The following is a 15,167-nucleotide window of genomic DNA, read 5'->3' as shown; positions in this document are numbered from 1 at the left end:
AGGTGCCACTGGGGTCGAAGACCGCCTGCAGGACGGCGTTCCCGAAACCATCGCCAAACTGCGCCAGGCGGGCCTGCAGATCTGGGTTCTCACCGGCGACAAGCAGGAGACGGCCGTGAACATCGCCTACGCCTGCAAGCTGCTGGACCAGGACGAGGAGGTCATCACCCTCAACGCCGACTCCCAGGTGGGTGCCAGGTGCCTGGGCCTCAGGGACACCCTGCCTCGACCCTCCCCGCCCGGGGCAGCCTCTCACCGGGGGCCTCCACCTGGAGCTCAGCACGATGCCACCGCCTGGAGCCTCCTTTTTCCAGCAGCTGACGAGACCAGCCGCTGCCCTCTGCCTGCACCTGGGTTCCATTTCTGGCGCTTAGTAGGAGCTTGTCACTGCCTTGGAACAGGTGGCACTCACCACGGTCTCTTAGTTTCAAAGGAACACATCTGCGATTTCTTTCTTTTCTTCTTCTTGTTTTTAATCCTCACCCGAGAATATGTTTGTGGGGTTTTTTGGTTTTTTTTTTAATATATTTGTATTGATTTCAGAGAGGAAGTGAGGAGAGAGAGAGAGAGAGAGAGAGAGAGAGAGAGAGAGAAACATCAATGACGAGCCCTAGCCGGTTTGACTCAGTGGATAGAGTGTCAGCCCATAGACTGAAGGGTCCCGGGTTCGATTCCGGTCAAGGGCACATACCTTGGTTGCAGGTTCCCTGGCCCTGGTCTCGGGGTACGTGTAAGGCAACCAATCCAGGGGTCTCTCTCACATCGATGTTTCTCTCTGTCTCTGTCTCTCCCACTCTTTCTAAAAATCAATGGGAAAATATCCTCGGGTGAGAATTAACAACAACAAAAAAGAAAAAAACATTAATGCTGAGAGAGAATCATGGATCGGCTGCCTCCTGCACGCCCCCTACTGGGGATCGAGCCCGCAACCCGGGTATGTGCCCCGACCAGAAAGACCTAGATCATAGGTTGATGCTCAATCACTGAGCCACACCAGCCAGGCTCTGAGATATGTTTTTATTAATTTTACAGAGAGAGAGAGAGAGAGACATCGATGTGAGAGAGACACACATCGATTGGTTTCCACCTGCACCAGGGCCGGGGGTGGAACCTGCAACCAAGGCATGTGCCCTTGATTGGGACTCGAACCCGAGACCTTTCAGTGTGGGGGCTGGTGCTCTAACCACTGAGGAGCACCCGCCAGGGCAGAACAGCCATCCTCCGTAGCTAACCGGGTCTTAGGAGGGAACCTGGGCCCAGCCTGGTGCCCGGGAGGGAGACCACGGGCCCCAGGCGTGTTTGGGGGGGAAGGAGGGTGACCTGGTCTGTGGTGGGGCCCCGTCAGCGGACACAGCCCTCCCGTGTTCACCCCAGGAGGCGTGCGCGGCCCTGCTGGACCAGTGCCTCGCCTACGTGCAGGCCCGGGCGCCCCGCGGCGGTGCCCAGGAGAAGACCCCGGCAGGCGGCGCCAGCGTGCGGTTCTACCCTCTCCTCCGCCCGCCCCCCGAGGCCGCCGCCCCCGGCCCCTGCCTGAGCCTGGTGATCGACGGGAGGAGCCTGGCGTACGCCCTGGAGAAGAGCCTGGAGGACAAGTTCCTCTTCCTGGCCAAGCAGTGCCGCTCGGTCCTGTGCTGCCGCTCGACGCCCCTGCAGAAGAGCATGGTGGTGAAGCTGGTGCGCAGCAAGCTCAAGGCCATGACCCTGGCCATCGGTGAGCGCGCGGGCCGGCTGGCCGGCCCTCTCTCCTTTTAATAATTCCCTGTCGTTGAAAGTATCACCGTTGTTCCCTTCTTTCCCCCCCGCCCCAGGCCCTCACCGCCCTACTGTCTGTGTCCATGGGTCATGCAGAGCTGCACACAAGGTCTTTGGTTCATCCCCTCCCTTCCCCGTCTTCCCTCCGAGATCCCGCACTCTGTCCCATGTGTCCGTGTCTCTGCATCCACTCCGTGCGTCAGTTTATTTTGTTACTTAGATGCCACCTATGAGTGAGATCGTGAGATGCTTGTCTTTCGCCGACTGGCTTATGTCACTGAGCGTGATCCTCTCCGGGCCCCTCCATGCTGTCTCCAAGGCTAAGAGGGCCCCCTTTTTCACGGCTGCGTAGTATTCCCCGGTGCCCATGAACCACGGATGGGCACCCGGGCTGTTTCCCGATCTGAGCTGTTGGAAATGGTGCTGCTATGAGCGTAGGGGCGCGTATGTCCTTTCTGAGTGCTGTTTGGGGTCTCTTAGGATATGGTCCTAGAGGTGGGATCGCTGGGGTCAGATGGCAGTTCCATTGTTAATTGTTTGAGGAAACCGCTCACTGTTCTCCACCGCGGCTGCCCCAGGCGGCATTCCCACCAGCAGTGCAGGCGGGCTCCCTTTCCTCCACATCCTCGCCAGCGCTGGTCGTGTGTTGATTTGTTGACGGCAGCCGCGCTGACGGACGTGAGGCGACCCCTCCTTGTCGTTTCAGTTTGCATCTCTCTGAGGATCGGGGACTTTGAGCATTCTTTCGTGTGTCTCTCGGCCGTCTGTATGTCCGCTTTGGAGAAGTGTCTAGTTAGGGCCTTTGCCCACTTTTAAATCGGATGGTTTGTCTTCCTCTTGTTAAGTCGTACGAGTTCCTCGGCCAGAATCGAACCCGGGACCCTTGGGTCTGCAGGTTGACGCTCTACCCACTAAGCTGAGCCAGCCGGGGCAGGCCCGTCGCTTGCACCTGCTTCCTCTCGTCGCTTCCTGAACCCCCCACCCCCCCTCACATTGCACCATAACCTGGCACAGTGCTTCCTGCCCAGGCTCTTTTTACCGTTTATAAAATCGTACCCACTGCGGCCCAGCCGGCGGGGCTCCGTGGCTGAGCGTCGACCTAGGAACCAGTAGGTCACGGTTCGATTCCCGGTCAGGGCACAGGCCCGGGTTGGGGGCTCCATCCCCAGTGTGGGGTGTGCAGGAGGCAGCCGATCCATGATTCTCTCTCATCATGGATGCTTCTATCTTTCTCTCCCTCTCCCTTCCTTCCTCTCTAAAACCAATATATATATATATTTTTTAAGCCCTAGCTGGTGTGCTCAGTGGATAGAGCATCGGCCTGTGGACTAAAGGGTCCCGGGTTCTATTCCGGTCAAGGGCACCTGCCTCGGTCGCAGGCTCCTCCCCAGCCCGGGCCCTGGTCCCGGCACCTGCAGGCGGCCACCAATGGATGTGTCTCTCTCACTTCGATATCTCTGTCTTTCCCTCCCTCTTCCACTCTCCCTAAAAATCAGTGGGAAAAGACCCTCGGGTGAGGATTAACCAGAAAAAGAAAAAAAGAAAAACATAGAACAGGCTGCAGGGTCTCAGAGGGAAGACAGAGGCAGGTGGGTGGGTGGGAAGGGACCGTCAGAGACCTCGCGTGCATGTAGGCACCACCCGTAGACACACAGGCACAGGATGGTGCCGGCCTGGGCAGCGGCGGGGGGCTGGGGCAGGCCAGAAGGGGCCCCGGGCGGGGGCGGAGGGGGCCGGGGGAGAAGGGAGACATCTGTCACACTTGAAACAATAAAGATTCGAGAAAAAGAAAACAATCTAGAATCCAAAGGGCAGGCGGCGACCCCGGAGAACATTAGCTCGTGTCTGTGGCCGCCCGGGGTGAGTCACCGAGAACATTGTTGTCCATCACCCCTCGTTGCGGAGGGGACGTTCTGGGAAAAGCTGCCAGGGATGTTATTGCTTCGTAGAATTTCAATTCTGCACAGTCTGACTCACCGCCCACGTCGGGCCCAGAGCAATAAAGGATGGGGGGGCGGGGGAAGGGGGAGGGAGGAGGGAGGAGGGAGGGGGAAAATTCCAGGGCAGAGTCCTCGTGTGGATGCGGATGAGTCACCCCCTGGACGTCGTCGTCGTGGTGTGTCTGCACTCTTGGCGCATTCGAAACGAGTTACTGCTGCGTGCTGGGGACTTGGGGCGTCCAGTTCGGAGAGCAGTGGCCGCGTCTCCCCTTGCCTCTCCCCTGCCGCCCCCAACCCCCGAGAGCTCTAACCTAGGCCTGGTGTGGCTAAACATTTTCTCTTCTTTTTTTTTTCCCATATAAAATATATGTTTTTTCCTTGTATCTATCTGTATATGGTTTTTTAATGTATTTTTATCGATTTCAGAGGGGAAGGGAGAGGGAGAGAGAATCAGAAAAATCTGCGATAGAGAATCGGGCACGGATCGGCCGCCTCCTGCACACACACACACACACACACACACACACACAGGGGACCGAGCTGCAACTCCCCCTTGCCATGTGCCCTTGACTGGAATTGAACCCGGGACCCTCCAGGCTGCAGGCCGATGCTCTATCCGCAGGCCGACGCTCTGTCCCCTGAGCCAGACCAGCTAAGGCTAAATATATATATAAAATTTTAAATCGATTTTAGAGAGAGAAGGGAGAAGGAGAGGGATAAACAGATAGAAACATCCAACAGCTGCCCCTGCAGGCCCCACACTGCGGATGGATTCTCGCGGGGAATCGAACCCCTGACCTCTTGTTTCACGGGTCGATGCTCAACCGCTGAGCCACGCCGGCCGGGCGGGCGGGGGCTAAACATTCCCCGTCAGCAGCTGGACTGGGGGAGCAGCAGTGCTCCTTGGGGGGACTGTCGGGGGGCGGGAGGGCAGAGGTGAGCACGGAGGCAGTCCGTGCGCACACGGATCTCAGCCTTTTCCTGGGCAGAACGTACCCCTCCTGCGCCCCATGCGGGGAAGCGCCCGCCTGAGTGTGAATTGGAGTCTCCTGTCCGTGCGGTAATGACTGGACCCAGCGCCCGGCCGGCGTGGCTCAGGGGCTGAGCATCGGCCCGTGAACCAGGAGGTCACAGGTTCGATTCCCGGTCAGGGCACGTGCCCGGGTTGAGGGCTCCATCCCCAGTAGGAGGCAGGCAGTCCGTGATTCTCTCTCATCATGGATGTTTCTCTCTCTCTGTCCCTCTCCCTTCCTCTCCCTCTCAAATCAATAAAAACATATTTAAAAAAGAAAAAAATAAATAACAGATTGGACCAGTTCAGGAAATAATCGTGATGAAGAGGGGAGCGTCTTTCACGGGGCCGGACGCCGTGTTGAGGGCACTGTAGGCGTGGGAGGCAGCTGTGCAGAGTGCACACTAAATGAAAGGTGGCCACAGCCAGCCCGCTTTCATATAGATAGATAGATAGATATTGATTGATTGATTGATTGATTGGTTTCAGAGAGGTAGGGAGAGGGAGAGAGAGAGAGAAACATCCATGAAGAGAGAGAATCATAGATCGGCTGCCTCCTGCACGCCCTCTAATGGGGATCAAGCCTGCAACCCGGGCAGGTGCCCTTGACCGGAATCGAACCCGGGACCCTTCGGTCCGCAGGCCGGCGCTCTATCCACTGAGCCACACCGGCCAGGGCCCCGCCCGCGTTCCGACACACCTCTGGGTGCGGCTGGCGGTTCAGACCTGGCACGGTGGTCGCTCTGACCTCCGACGGCCTGACTCAGTCCTCCCAGGGCCGATCCCCGCTCCTCCCGGGACCTTTCGGGGGACTCGGGCCTGTGGGGACCCCCTTGCAGCCGATTTGCTTCTGGGCCTCTCGTCTCAGAGGGCCCCTCCTGCCTGTGCCGCTTCTAGGAGACGGAGCCAATGATGTCAGCATGATCCAGGTGGCCGACGTGGGCGTGGGCATCTCCGGCCAGGAGGGCATGCAGGTAAGACGCCTCGGGGCTGTCCCGGGCGACCGGGGGGCTCACGGTCCCCTCACGCCTTCCCGGGGGGCGGGCCTCTGGGCGACAGAGCTGAAGGGTCGGCCTGCCACACGACTCATGGTGGATGGCCTGCTGGTCGGGGCCGTACGAGAGGCAACTATTGATGCTCGCACGCGGATGTTTCTCTCCGTCTCTCCCTCTCCCTTCGTCTCTGAAATCAATAAAAAAAATTTTTTTTACTTAAAAAAGATACCCCTGAAATAGCCCTGGCCAGTTTGGCTCAGTGGATAGAGCATCGGCCCGCAGACCGAAGGGTCCCGGGTTCGATTCCCGGTCAGGGCACAGGCCCGGGTTGCGGGCTCGATCCCCAGTGGGGGGCGTGCAGGAGGCAGCCGATCCATGGTTCTCTCTCATCATCGATGTTTCTCTCTCTCCCTCTCCCTCTCCCTTCCTCTCTGACATCAACAAAAATCTGTTTAAAAAAAAAACAACAAACAATACCCTTGAACTAGAATCCTTGTTGAAATAGAATTTTTCTTTTTCTTTATTATTTTTATTTTTTTTAATATATTTTATTGATTTTTTACAGAGAGGCAGGGGGAGAGGGATAGAGAGTTAGAAACATCAATGAGAGAAACATCGATCAGCTGCCTCCTGCACACCCCCCACTGGGGATGTGCCCGCAACCCAGGTACATGCCCTTGACCGGAATCGAACCCGGGACCCCTCAGTCCGCAGGCCGATGCTCTATCCACTGAGCCACCCCGGCCAGGGCTGGAATTTTTCTTTCCTCGAAGGCGATCACAAGAGAGATGATCGTAAAGGAGGCCTGGCCGTTCGCACACACATCACGTGCAGCACTGGGCTCCTCCGCCTGGAGCTGCCTTGTACGTGGGGGGATGAGACGGCGGTGGGCGGGGCGAGGTGCCGCCCGTCACGCAGGTCCTCTCCCCCCCAAGGCAGTGATGGCCAGCGACTTCGCGGTGCCCCGGTTCCGCTACCTCGAGAGGCTGCTGATCGTGCACGGACACTGGTGTTACTCCCGGCTGGCCAACATGGTGCTCTACTTCTTCTACAAAAACACGGTGGGTGTGGGCCCCCGCTGGTCTGCGCGTGTGGGAGTGAAAGGGCCGCCCCGAGCCCGGCCGGCGTGGCTCCGTGGCTGAGCGTCGTCCCCTGCACCAGGAGGTCAGCGTTCGATCCCCGGTCAGGGCACAGGCCCGGGTTGCAGGCTCCATCCCCTGCAGGGGGTGTGCAGGAGGCAGCCCATCCGTGACTCTCTCTCATCATTGATGTTTCTCTCTCTCTCTCTCTCTCTCTCCCTCTCCCTGCCTCTGTCTCTCAGATCAATAAAAACATATTTAAAATACGTGGTGGGTGAGGAGAGATTAACCAAAGAACGTGTATACCTATATGCATAACCCATGGGCACAGACAATAGGGGGGTGAAGGTCAGGGTTGGGGGGGTAGGGGGGGCTAGAAGGAAGCGCAGGGGGGGGGAAAGGAGGACCTATGTCATACTTCCAAAAATAAAGATTTTAAAAAAACATACATATTTTAAAAATCAATATATTTTATTGATTTCAGAGAGGAAGTGGAGGGAGAGAGAGAGAGAGAGAGAGAGAGAGAGACATCAGTGATGAGAGAGTACCATTGATTGGCTGCCTCCTGCAGGCCCCCAACTGGGGATCGAGCCCGGAATCGAACCATAACCTCCTTGGTTCATAAGTTGGTGCCAAACCACTGAGCAGCACTGGCTGGGCTTAAAAACCTATGTTAAAAACATAAAAGGACCTGAGATTCCCAGTCAAGAGGACTTGCTTGGGTGGCAGGTTCGATCCCCGGCCCCCGTCAGGGTGCGTGCGGGAGGCAGCCAGTGGCTGTGTCTCTGTCATGATTGATGTTTCTCTCTCTTCCTCTCTTCCTCTCTCCCCCCCCTCTCCCTTCCACTGTCTTAATGTGCGGAAAAGAATACCCTCGGGTGAGGATTGACAAGAACAGATGTGCCAGGCAGAGGGGCCAGCCCCCGGCGGCTCAGTTGCTGCCGCGGGCCCCGCGCGGCCACCCGGCGTGGGCAGGGATGGACCCCCGGCCAGGCCCGCGGTCCCTGCCCCGCCGGAGGCGCGGGGCCGCTGTTAACAGGCACTTGATCCGCTCGAGGAGTGCAAGGATGAGAAATTCATTAGTTTTACAAACACGTTGGCGCTCCTTTCCAAGAAAGAGAGGAGGCGTTGCCATGGCAACAGCGGTGGAGAAAGACAGCGTCGGGTACCACAGGGACGCAGAAGAAAAAGGGAGAGAGAGAGAGAGAAAAAAAAAAAAAAAAAACACCCACTCAATTATCTTAATACTTTTTCTTTTCTCTCTCCCCTTTCGGTGGAGGCTGCTTACGCACCATGAGTCGTGAGGCCGAGCCTGTGGCCGGGGGTGAGAGAAGCCGGCGTAGGAGGGAGTGAGGAGGGAGGGCGGGCAGGACGGGGCGCGGGGAGGGGGGCGGTGAAGAAGCCAGGTGTGTTGGTTTTCCGTGGAGAAGGGGAGAGCCGCGGTCAGACGTGGGGTTGAAACAGGACCTGGAGGATGTGTGTCCTGAGAGCTCACATGGATACAGATGATCGCCCGGCCGGGTGGCTCGGTGGTTGAGCACCGACCTGGGAACCAGGAGGTCAGGGTGCGATTCCCGGTCAAGGGCATGTACCCCGGGTTTGGGCTCCATCCCCAGTGGGGGGCGCGCAGGAGGCAGCCGATCCGCGATTCTCTCCCCTCGTGGATGTTTCTACCTCTCTCTCCCTCTCCCTTCCTCTCTGAAATCAATAAAAAAAAAAATAGATTTTTTTTTTATTAGTTCTCACCTGAGGATATTTTTCCTTTGACTTTTAGAGAGAGTGGAAAAGAGCGAGATGGAGAGAAAGACAGAGAGAGGGAGAAACATCAATTTGAGAGTGAAACATGGATGTGAGAAAGACATACGGAGCCTAGAACCGAGGGACATGCCCTTGGCCGGAATGGAACCTGTGACCCTTCAGTCCGTGGCCGGATGCTGAGCCACGTCAGTTAGGGCAATAGAAACATTTAAAAAATCATCATAATAAACCCAGGCCCTAGCTGGTTCGGCTCAATGGCTAGAGCATTGGCCTGCGGACCCAAGGGTCCCGGGTTCGAGTCCGGTCAAGGGCACACGTACCTCGGTGGCAGGCTCCTCCCCGGCCCAGGCTCCCTGGTCGAGGCGCGTGCAGGAGGCAACCCATCGATGTGCTTCTCTCACGTCGATGTCTCTCTCTCTCTCTCCCTCTCTCTCCCGCGCTCTCTCAAAATCAGTGGGAAAATATCCTCGAGTGAGGATTAAAAAAAAAAAAAACAGGACAAAGCAGATCCAGGGGACAGTGTGTGCCAGGCCCGTCGCCAGGGCTCAAGAATAAAAAAAGTTAAAAAAATTTTCAGCCCTGACCGGTGTGGCTCAGTGGATAGAGCGTCGGCCTGCAGACTGAGGGGTCCCGGGTTCCATTCCGGTCGAGGGCCTGGACCTCGGTTGCGGGCACGTCCCCCGTGGGGGGCGTGCAGGAGGCAGCTGCTCGATGTTGCTCTCTCATCGATGTTTCTAACTCTCTCTCCCTCTCCCTTCCTCTCTGTACAACATCAATGAAATATATTTTTGAAAATAATTTTTTTCCCGTCGCGGCCGTCACACTCAGCGAAACCCTCAGGCCCCAGAGGGCACGGCCCCGGTCGGCGCCCCTGACCGGCCCGCCCCCTGCTCCCCGTCTCGCCTCCAGATGTTCGTGGGTCTCCTGTTCTGGTTCCAGTTCCTCTGCGGCTTCTCCGCCTCGGCCATGATCGACCAGTGGTACCTCATCTTCTTCAACCTCCTCTTCTCCTCGCTCCCCCAGCTGGTGACGGGGGTGCTGGACAAGGACGTGCCGGCCGAGGCGCTGCTGGCCGAGCCCCAGCTGTACCGCAGCGGCCAGAACATGGAGGTGAGGCCCCCTCCCGCCCACCTCCCGTCTCCCTCCCGCCCTGTCCGCTCCCGGCCTGGAAAGGGCAAGTCCCCAGGGACCCGTTGTCGAGTCAGCCCTGGCCGGCGTGGCTCGGTGGTTCAGCTGCATCCGGTGCGCCCAGAGGTCGCCGGTTCGATTCCCGGTCAGGGCACGTGCTCGGGGTGTGTGCTCGATCCCCAGCGGGGGGCGTGCAGGAGGCAGCGGATCCAGGATTCCCTCTCATCACGGATGTTTCTCTCTCTGTCCCTCTCCCCTCCTCTCTGACATCCATAAACATATATTTTAAAACAATGGATAATGGGGCGAAAACCAACTCCACCCCAGTCAGCAGGAGCCGGAGGGAAGCCTGCTTGGAATCTAAATCAAGGGCCCTGTGGTAGCTGCCGCCTGAGCAGGGATTTTCTTTGCTTTTTCATTTTTTTCTCTAAAACAAGCCTCCAGAAATGTGACTTACTTTGCACGGGGAATTAACAAGAAGATGAACGCATAGGGAAACTGTTGAAAGGACACGCGAACACAAACAGATGTAAACAGTGGTAAATAGACTGCGTGGATTGACAGGCTAATTACCAGCTCCTCCCAGCCAGCGATGAGCGTGAGCCTTCCACGTTCGCTCCTCAGCTGGCTGGGATGGTTCTGCGTGTGCCATCGTCTCCGAGTCAGAGTTACTCTATGTGCAATAGTCTCCAAGTCAGAGATAGTCTGTGTGTAATAGTCTCCATGTCAGAGTTATTCTGTGTGCAATAGTCTCCATGTCAGAGTTACTCTGTGTGTGCAATAGTCTCCATGTCAGAGTTACTCTGTGTGCAATAGTCTCCAAGTCAGAGATATTCTGTGTGCAATAGTCTCCATGTCAGAGTTAGTCTGTGTGCAATAGTCTCCATGTCAGAGTTATTCTATGTGCAATAGTCTCCATGTCAGGGTTATTCTCTGTGTGCAATAGTCTCCATGTCAGAGTTACTCTGTGTGTGCAATAGTCTCCATGTCAGAGTTACTCTGTGTGTGCAATAGTCTCCATGTCAGAGTTATTCTGTGTGCAATAGGCTCCATGTCAGAGTTAGTCTGTGTGCAATAGTCTCCATGTCAGAGTTATTCTATGTGCAATAGTCTCCATGTCAGAGTTACTCTGTGTGTGCAATAGTCTCCATGTCAGGGTTATTCTCTGTGTGCAATAGTCTCCATGTCAGAGTTATTCTGTGTGCAATAGTCTCCATGTCAGAGTTATTCTGTGTGCAATAGTCTCCATGTCAGAGTTATTCTATGTGCAATAGTCTCCATGTCAGAGTTACTCTGTGTGTGCAATAGTCTCCATGTCAGAGTTAGTCTGTGTGCAATAGTCTTCATGTCAGAGTTATTCTATGTGCAATAGTCTCCATGTCAGAGTTACTCTGTGTGTGCAATAGTCTCCATATCAGGGTTATTCTCTGTGTGCAATAGTCTCCATGTCAGAGTTACTCTGTGTGTGCAATAGTCTCCATGTCAGAGTTACTCTGTGTGTGCAATAGTCTCCATGTCAGAGTTATTCTGTGTGCAATAGTCTCCATGTCAGAGTTACTCTGTGTGCAATAGTCTCCATGTCAGAGTTACTCTGTGTGTGCAATAGTCTCCATGTCAGGGTTATTCTTTGTGTGCAATAGTCTCCATGTCAGAGTTATTCTGTGTGCAATAGTCTCCATGTCAGAGTTACTCTGTGTGCAATAGTCTCCATGTCAGAGTTATTCTGTGTGTGCAATAGTCTCCATGTCAGGGTTATTCTGTGTGCAATAGTCTCCATGTCAGAGTTCTGTGTGCAATAGTCTCCATGTCAGAGTTACTCTGTGTGTGCAATAGTCTCCATGTCAGGGTTACTCTGTGTGTGCAATAGTCTCCATGTCAGAGTTATTCTGTGTGCAATAGTCTCCATGTCAGAGTTACTCTGTGTGCAATAGTCTCCATGTCAGAGTTATTCTGTGTGCAATAGTCTCCAAGTCAGAGATATTCTGTGTGCAATAGTCTCCATGTCAGAGTTATTCTGTGTGCAATAGTCTCCATGTCAGAGTTATTCTGTGTGTGCAATAGTCTCCATGTCAGGGTTATTCTGTGTGTGCAATAGTCTCCATGTCAGAGTTACTCTGTGTGTGCAATAGTCTCCATGTCAGGGTTATTCTGTGTGTGCAATAGTCTCTATGTCAGGGTTATTCTGTGTGTGCAATAGTCTCCATGTCAGAGTTATTCTGTGTGTGCAATAGTCTCCAGTTCAGCCCGGCTGGTGTGGCTCAGTGGCTGTCGACCTACGAACCTGGAGGTCACGGTTTGATCCCCAGTCATGGCACAGGCCCGGGTTATGGGGACGACCCCTAGTGAGCTGCGTGCAGGAGGCAGCCGATCCACCATTCTCTCCCATCAGCGATATTTCTCTCTCTCTTTCTCGCTCCCTCTCCCTTCCTCTCTGAAATCAATTTTTAAAATATTAACAACTAAAAAGAGCTGAGCACGTATTTCCCCGTAACCAGCCCCGCCCTTGCCCCTGTGTCCCAGGAGTACCGGCCCCGCACCTTCTGGTGGAACATGGCGGACGCCGCCTTCCAGAGCCTGGTCTGTTTCTTCATTCCTTACCTGGTAAGCTGGCCCCGCCCCGGCTTCCCCTCAGCTCCCTCCGGCGGTTCCCACCCACCCTCACCCCCTACCCCCGCCCCCCAGACTCAGGGCGCCCGCCGCCCCTGTCTCGCAGGCCTACTACGACTCCGACGCCGACGTGTTCACCTGGGGGACCCCCATCACGGCCATCGCACTGCTCACCTTCCTGCTGCACCTGGGCATCGAAACCAAGACCTGGGTGAGCATCATGGGTGGGCCTGTGGGATCTAGAAGGTTGTGTGTGTGTGTGTGTGTGTGTTTATAATATATATTTTTAGGGAGAGGGAGGGAGAGAGAGAAACATCCAGGATGAGAGAGAATCATGGATCGGCTGCCTCCTGCACACCCCCTACTGGGGATCGAGCCCACAACCCCAGGCGTGAGCCCTGACCAGGAATCGAACCGTGACCTCCTGGTTCAAAGGTATTTTTTTGGGGGGGGGGGTTAAAATGTATTTTTATTGATTTCAGAGAGGAAGGGAGAGGGAGAGAGAGAGAGAGAGAAACATCCATGATGAGAGAGAATCACGGATCGGCTGCCTCCTGCAGGCCCCCCAGTGGGGATCGAACCCTGAACCCTTCCGTCCGCAGGCCGATGCCCCCGGGGCTGGTCACGCCTTGAATGAACTCGCCCCGAAGTCCAGACCAAGTGATTTCTCGGGCTGGAGGTTCCCCACCCCCGGCTCAGGGGTGACCAGTGCCCTGTTGCTGAACCCACGGCCCCTCCTCTCTCCTCCCCCCCCCCCCCAGACCTGGCTCAACTGGACGGCTTGCGGCTTCAGCGCCCTGTTGTTCTTCACGGTGGCTTTCGTCTACAACAGCTCCTGCGCGACCTGCTACCCTCCGTCCAACCCTTACTGGACGATGCAGACGCTGACGGGCGACCCCCTGTTCTACCTGACCTGTCTCATCGCGCCCATCACAGCCCTGCTGCCCAGGTGGGTGCCGGGGACGCTACCCCCTCCCCGCCTCCCCCAGTCCTCCCTGAGCTCTGGGGCCATTTTTTATTGTTTATTAGGATTATTATTTTAAATTCTTTATTGTTGAAGGTGTATTTCATGTGTTCCCTTTGCCCCCATGAGCCTCCACCCCCACCCCAGGCCTTCAGCACCCTGCTGTCTGTGTCCTTGGCTTATGCACATATGCACACAAGGTCTGACTGATGTCAGAGAGGGAGGGAGAGAGAGAGAAACATCCATGATGAGAGAGGATCGTGGACCGGCTGCCTCCTGCACGCCACACACTGGGGATCGAGCCCGCCACCCGGGCCTGTGCCCTGACCGGGAATCGAACCGGGACCTCCTGGTTCCTAGGTCGATGCTCAACCCCTGAGCCACGCCGGCCGGGCGTGGGACCATTTTCTTTTTATTGATTTTTAGAGAGAGAGGAGGAGAGAGAGAGATCCATTGGTTGCCTCCCAAATGCCCCAACTGGGGATTGAACCTGCAACCTAGGTATGTGCCCTGTCTGGGAATCCAACCTGCAACCTTTTGGCGTCCGGGACGGACGATGCTCCAACCGACTGGGCGCCCCCCGCCCCCCCCCCCCGCCCCCGGCCGGGCCCCGGGAGCGCTGTCCTTGCCGCCTGCCGGCCCGTGCGAGCCCCAGGGCGCCGCCGACCACGTCCCCTCTGCTCCTTGCAGATTGTTCTTCAAAGCTCTGCAGGGGAGCCTGTTCCCCACACGGCTGCAGCGGGCCCGCCAGCTGGCCAAGAGGTCGTCCCCCCAGAAACCCTGCGCCCCCAGGGACCCTCCGGAACCCCTCCCGGGAGCCCCGAACCCCGACACCTCAGAACCGAGCCGCCCCGACGCCTCGGCGCCCGCCTCCCAGGACGACGCCTCGCCCGGGTCTTGGCCGCCCGGCGCCCCGGAGGCCAGCGAGGAGCCCAGCCCCATGGACGTGGGCGTGGACGTGACCGTGCCGCTGCGGGAGGCCTCCGGCCACCGGGCCCCGGGCCGCCCCTCCGGGCCCCGGGCCGCGGTTCCGGAAAGGCGTTCCGGGGACTCCAGGGCGAAACCCCCCCGATCCGGCCAGACAGCCTCGCTCTCGTCCGTCTTCAGCCTCCCCCACCTCGGCTCTCTCGGCTGGATCTCCTCGCTGAGCCTGGTGGGCGGGCTGGGCAGCGTGTGGCAGCTGTCCCGGGACAGTCTCCACGGGGACAAGCGCGAGGCCGAGTTCCTGCCGGGCCCCCCGCCGCCGCCCGACGGGGACCTGTGTGGCTTAGGCCAGCGGGCCGCCGACTACTTCTAGGGCCGGACCTGGCCCTGGGCTGCAGGTGGCCGTGGGGGCCGGACGGGGGGGTGGGGAGGGGGGAGGGGACGGCGCCAGCCTCCCCCTGACCCTTGTTTTTTATGTATAACATAGATGTTCGTATTATTTATGTTTATTGTTTGCACAGAAGAGGTCTAGGAAGATGTATTTTATATGCGTCCCAGGCTCGCGCCGGGAACCAGAGGTACCCAGAGAACCGAGGAAAAGTTTATTTTTTAAGAGCCCCAAGTAAAGAGCCCGTTGAGGGAGCCAGGAGTCCGAGCGTTAAGGTAGATAAACGTTTTCACGAAGAGCGACCCTCGGTGTACGTCCGTCTCATTTCGTGCGAAGACGCGGCGTGAGCGGAGTGGTTCTGCAGGCGTGGCCCTGGGGGCTTCCACCACGTGTGACCGTGTGCATGTGTGTGCGTATGCGTGTGGGCGTGCGTGCGAGAGCGGTGATCCCGGGCGGGCGTGGACAGCAGGGAGGGGAGGTGACAGGGCCAGGACGCGACGCCGGTGGCCGGTCCCTCACGGTCTGTCTGATTCCCACAGCTCAACCCCTGAGCCACGCCGGCCGGGCCTAGTATATGTTTTCTCCTTTAAAAATATATTTTTATTGATTTCAGCGAGGAA

The 15,167-nt window shown here is 57.0% G+C and overlaps 1 protein-coding gene across 1 annotated transcript in view; it reads left to right on the top strand.

The window, feature by feature from the left end:
• ATP10A (ATPase phospholipid transporting 10A (putative)) overlaps positions 1 to 14,849 on the top strand; it is a 45,234-nt gene extending 30,385 nt beyond the window's left edge. Inside the window, exons 14-22 of the mRNA XM_059678338.1 lie at positions 3 to 187; positions 1,375 to 1,711; positions 5,602 to 5,678; positions 6,635 to 6,760; positions 9,446 to 9,646; positions 12,185 to 12,265; positions 12,378 to 12,482; positions 13,033 to 13,220; positions 13,926 to 14,849. Coding sequence (XP_059534321.1) covers positions 3 to 187; positions 1,375 to 1,711; positions 5,602 to 5,678; positions 6,635 to 6,760; positions 9,446 to 9,646; positions 12,185 to 12,265; positions 12,378 to 12,482; positions 13,033 to 13,220; positions 13,926 to 14,532 — 1,907 coding nt within the window. The 3' untranslated portion in view covers positions 14,533 to 14,849. The remainder of the gene's footprint in view (positions 1 to 2; positions 188 to 1,374; positions 1,712 to 5,601; positions 5,679 to 6,634; positions 6,761 to 9,445; positions 9,647 to 12,184; positions 12,266 to 12,377; positions 12,483 to 13,032; positions 13,221 to 13,925) is intronic.
• Positions 14,850 to 15,167: the final 318 nt, after the last annotated feature.

The sequence above is a fragment of the Myotis daubentonii genome, chromosome 21, assembly GCF_963259705.1.
Source record: "Myotis daubentonii chromosome 21, mMyoDau2.1, whole genome shotgun sequence".
Classification (NCBI taxonomy): Eukaryota; Metazoa; Chordata; class Mammalia; order Chiroptera; family Vespertilionidae; genus Myotis; species Myotis daubentonii.
Note: the sequence above shows the minus strand (reverse complement) of the source record. Positions and strands in the feature narration are given on the sequence as shown.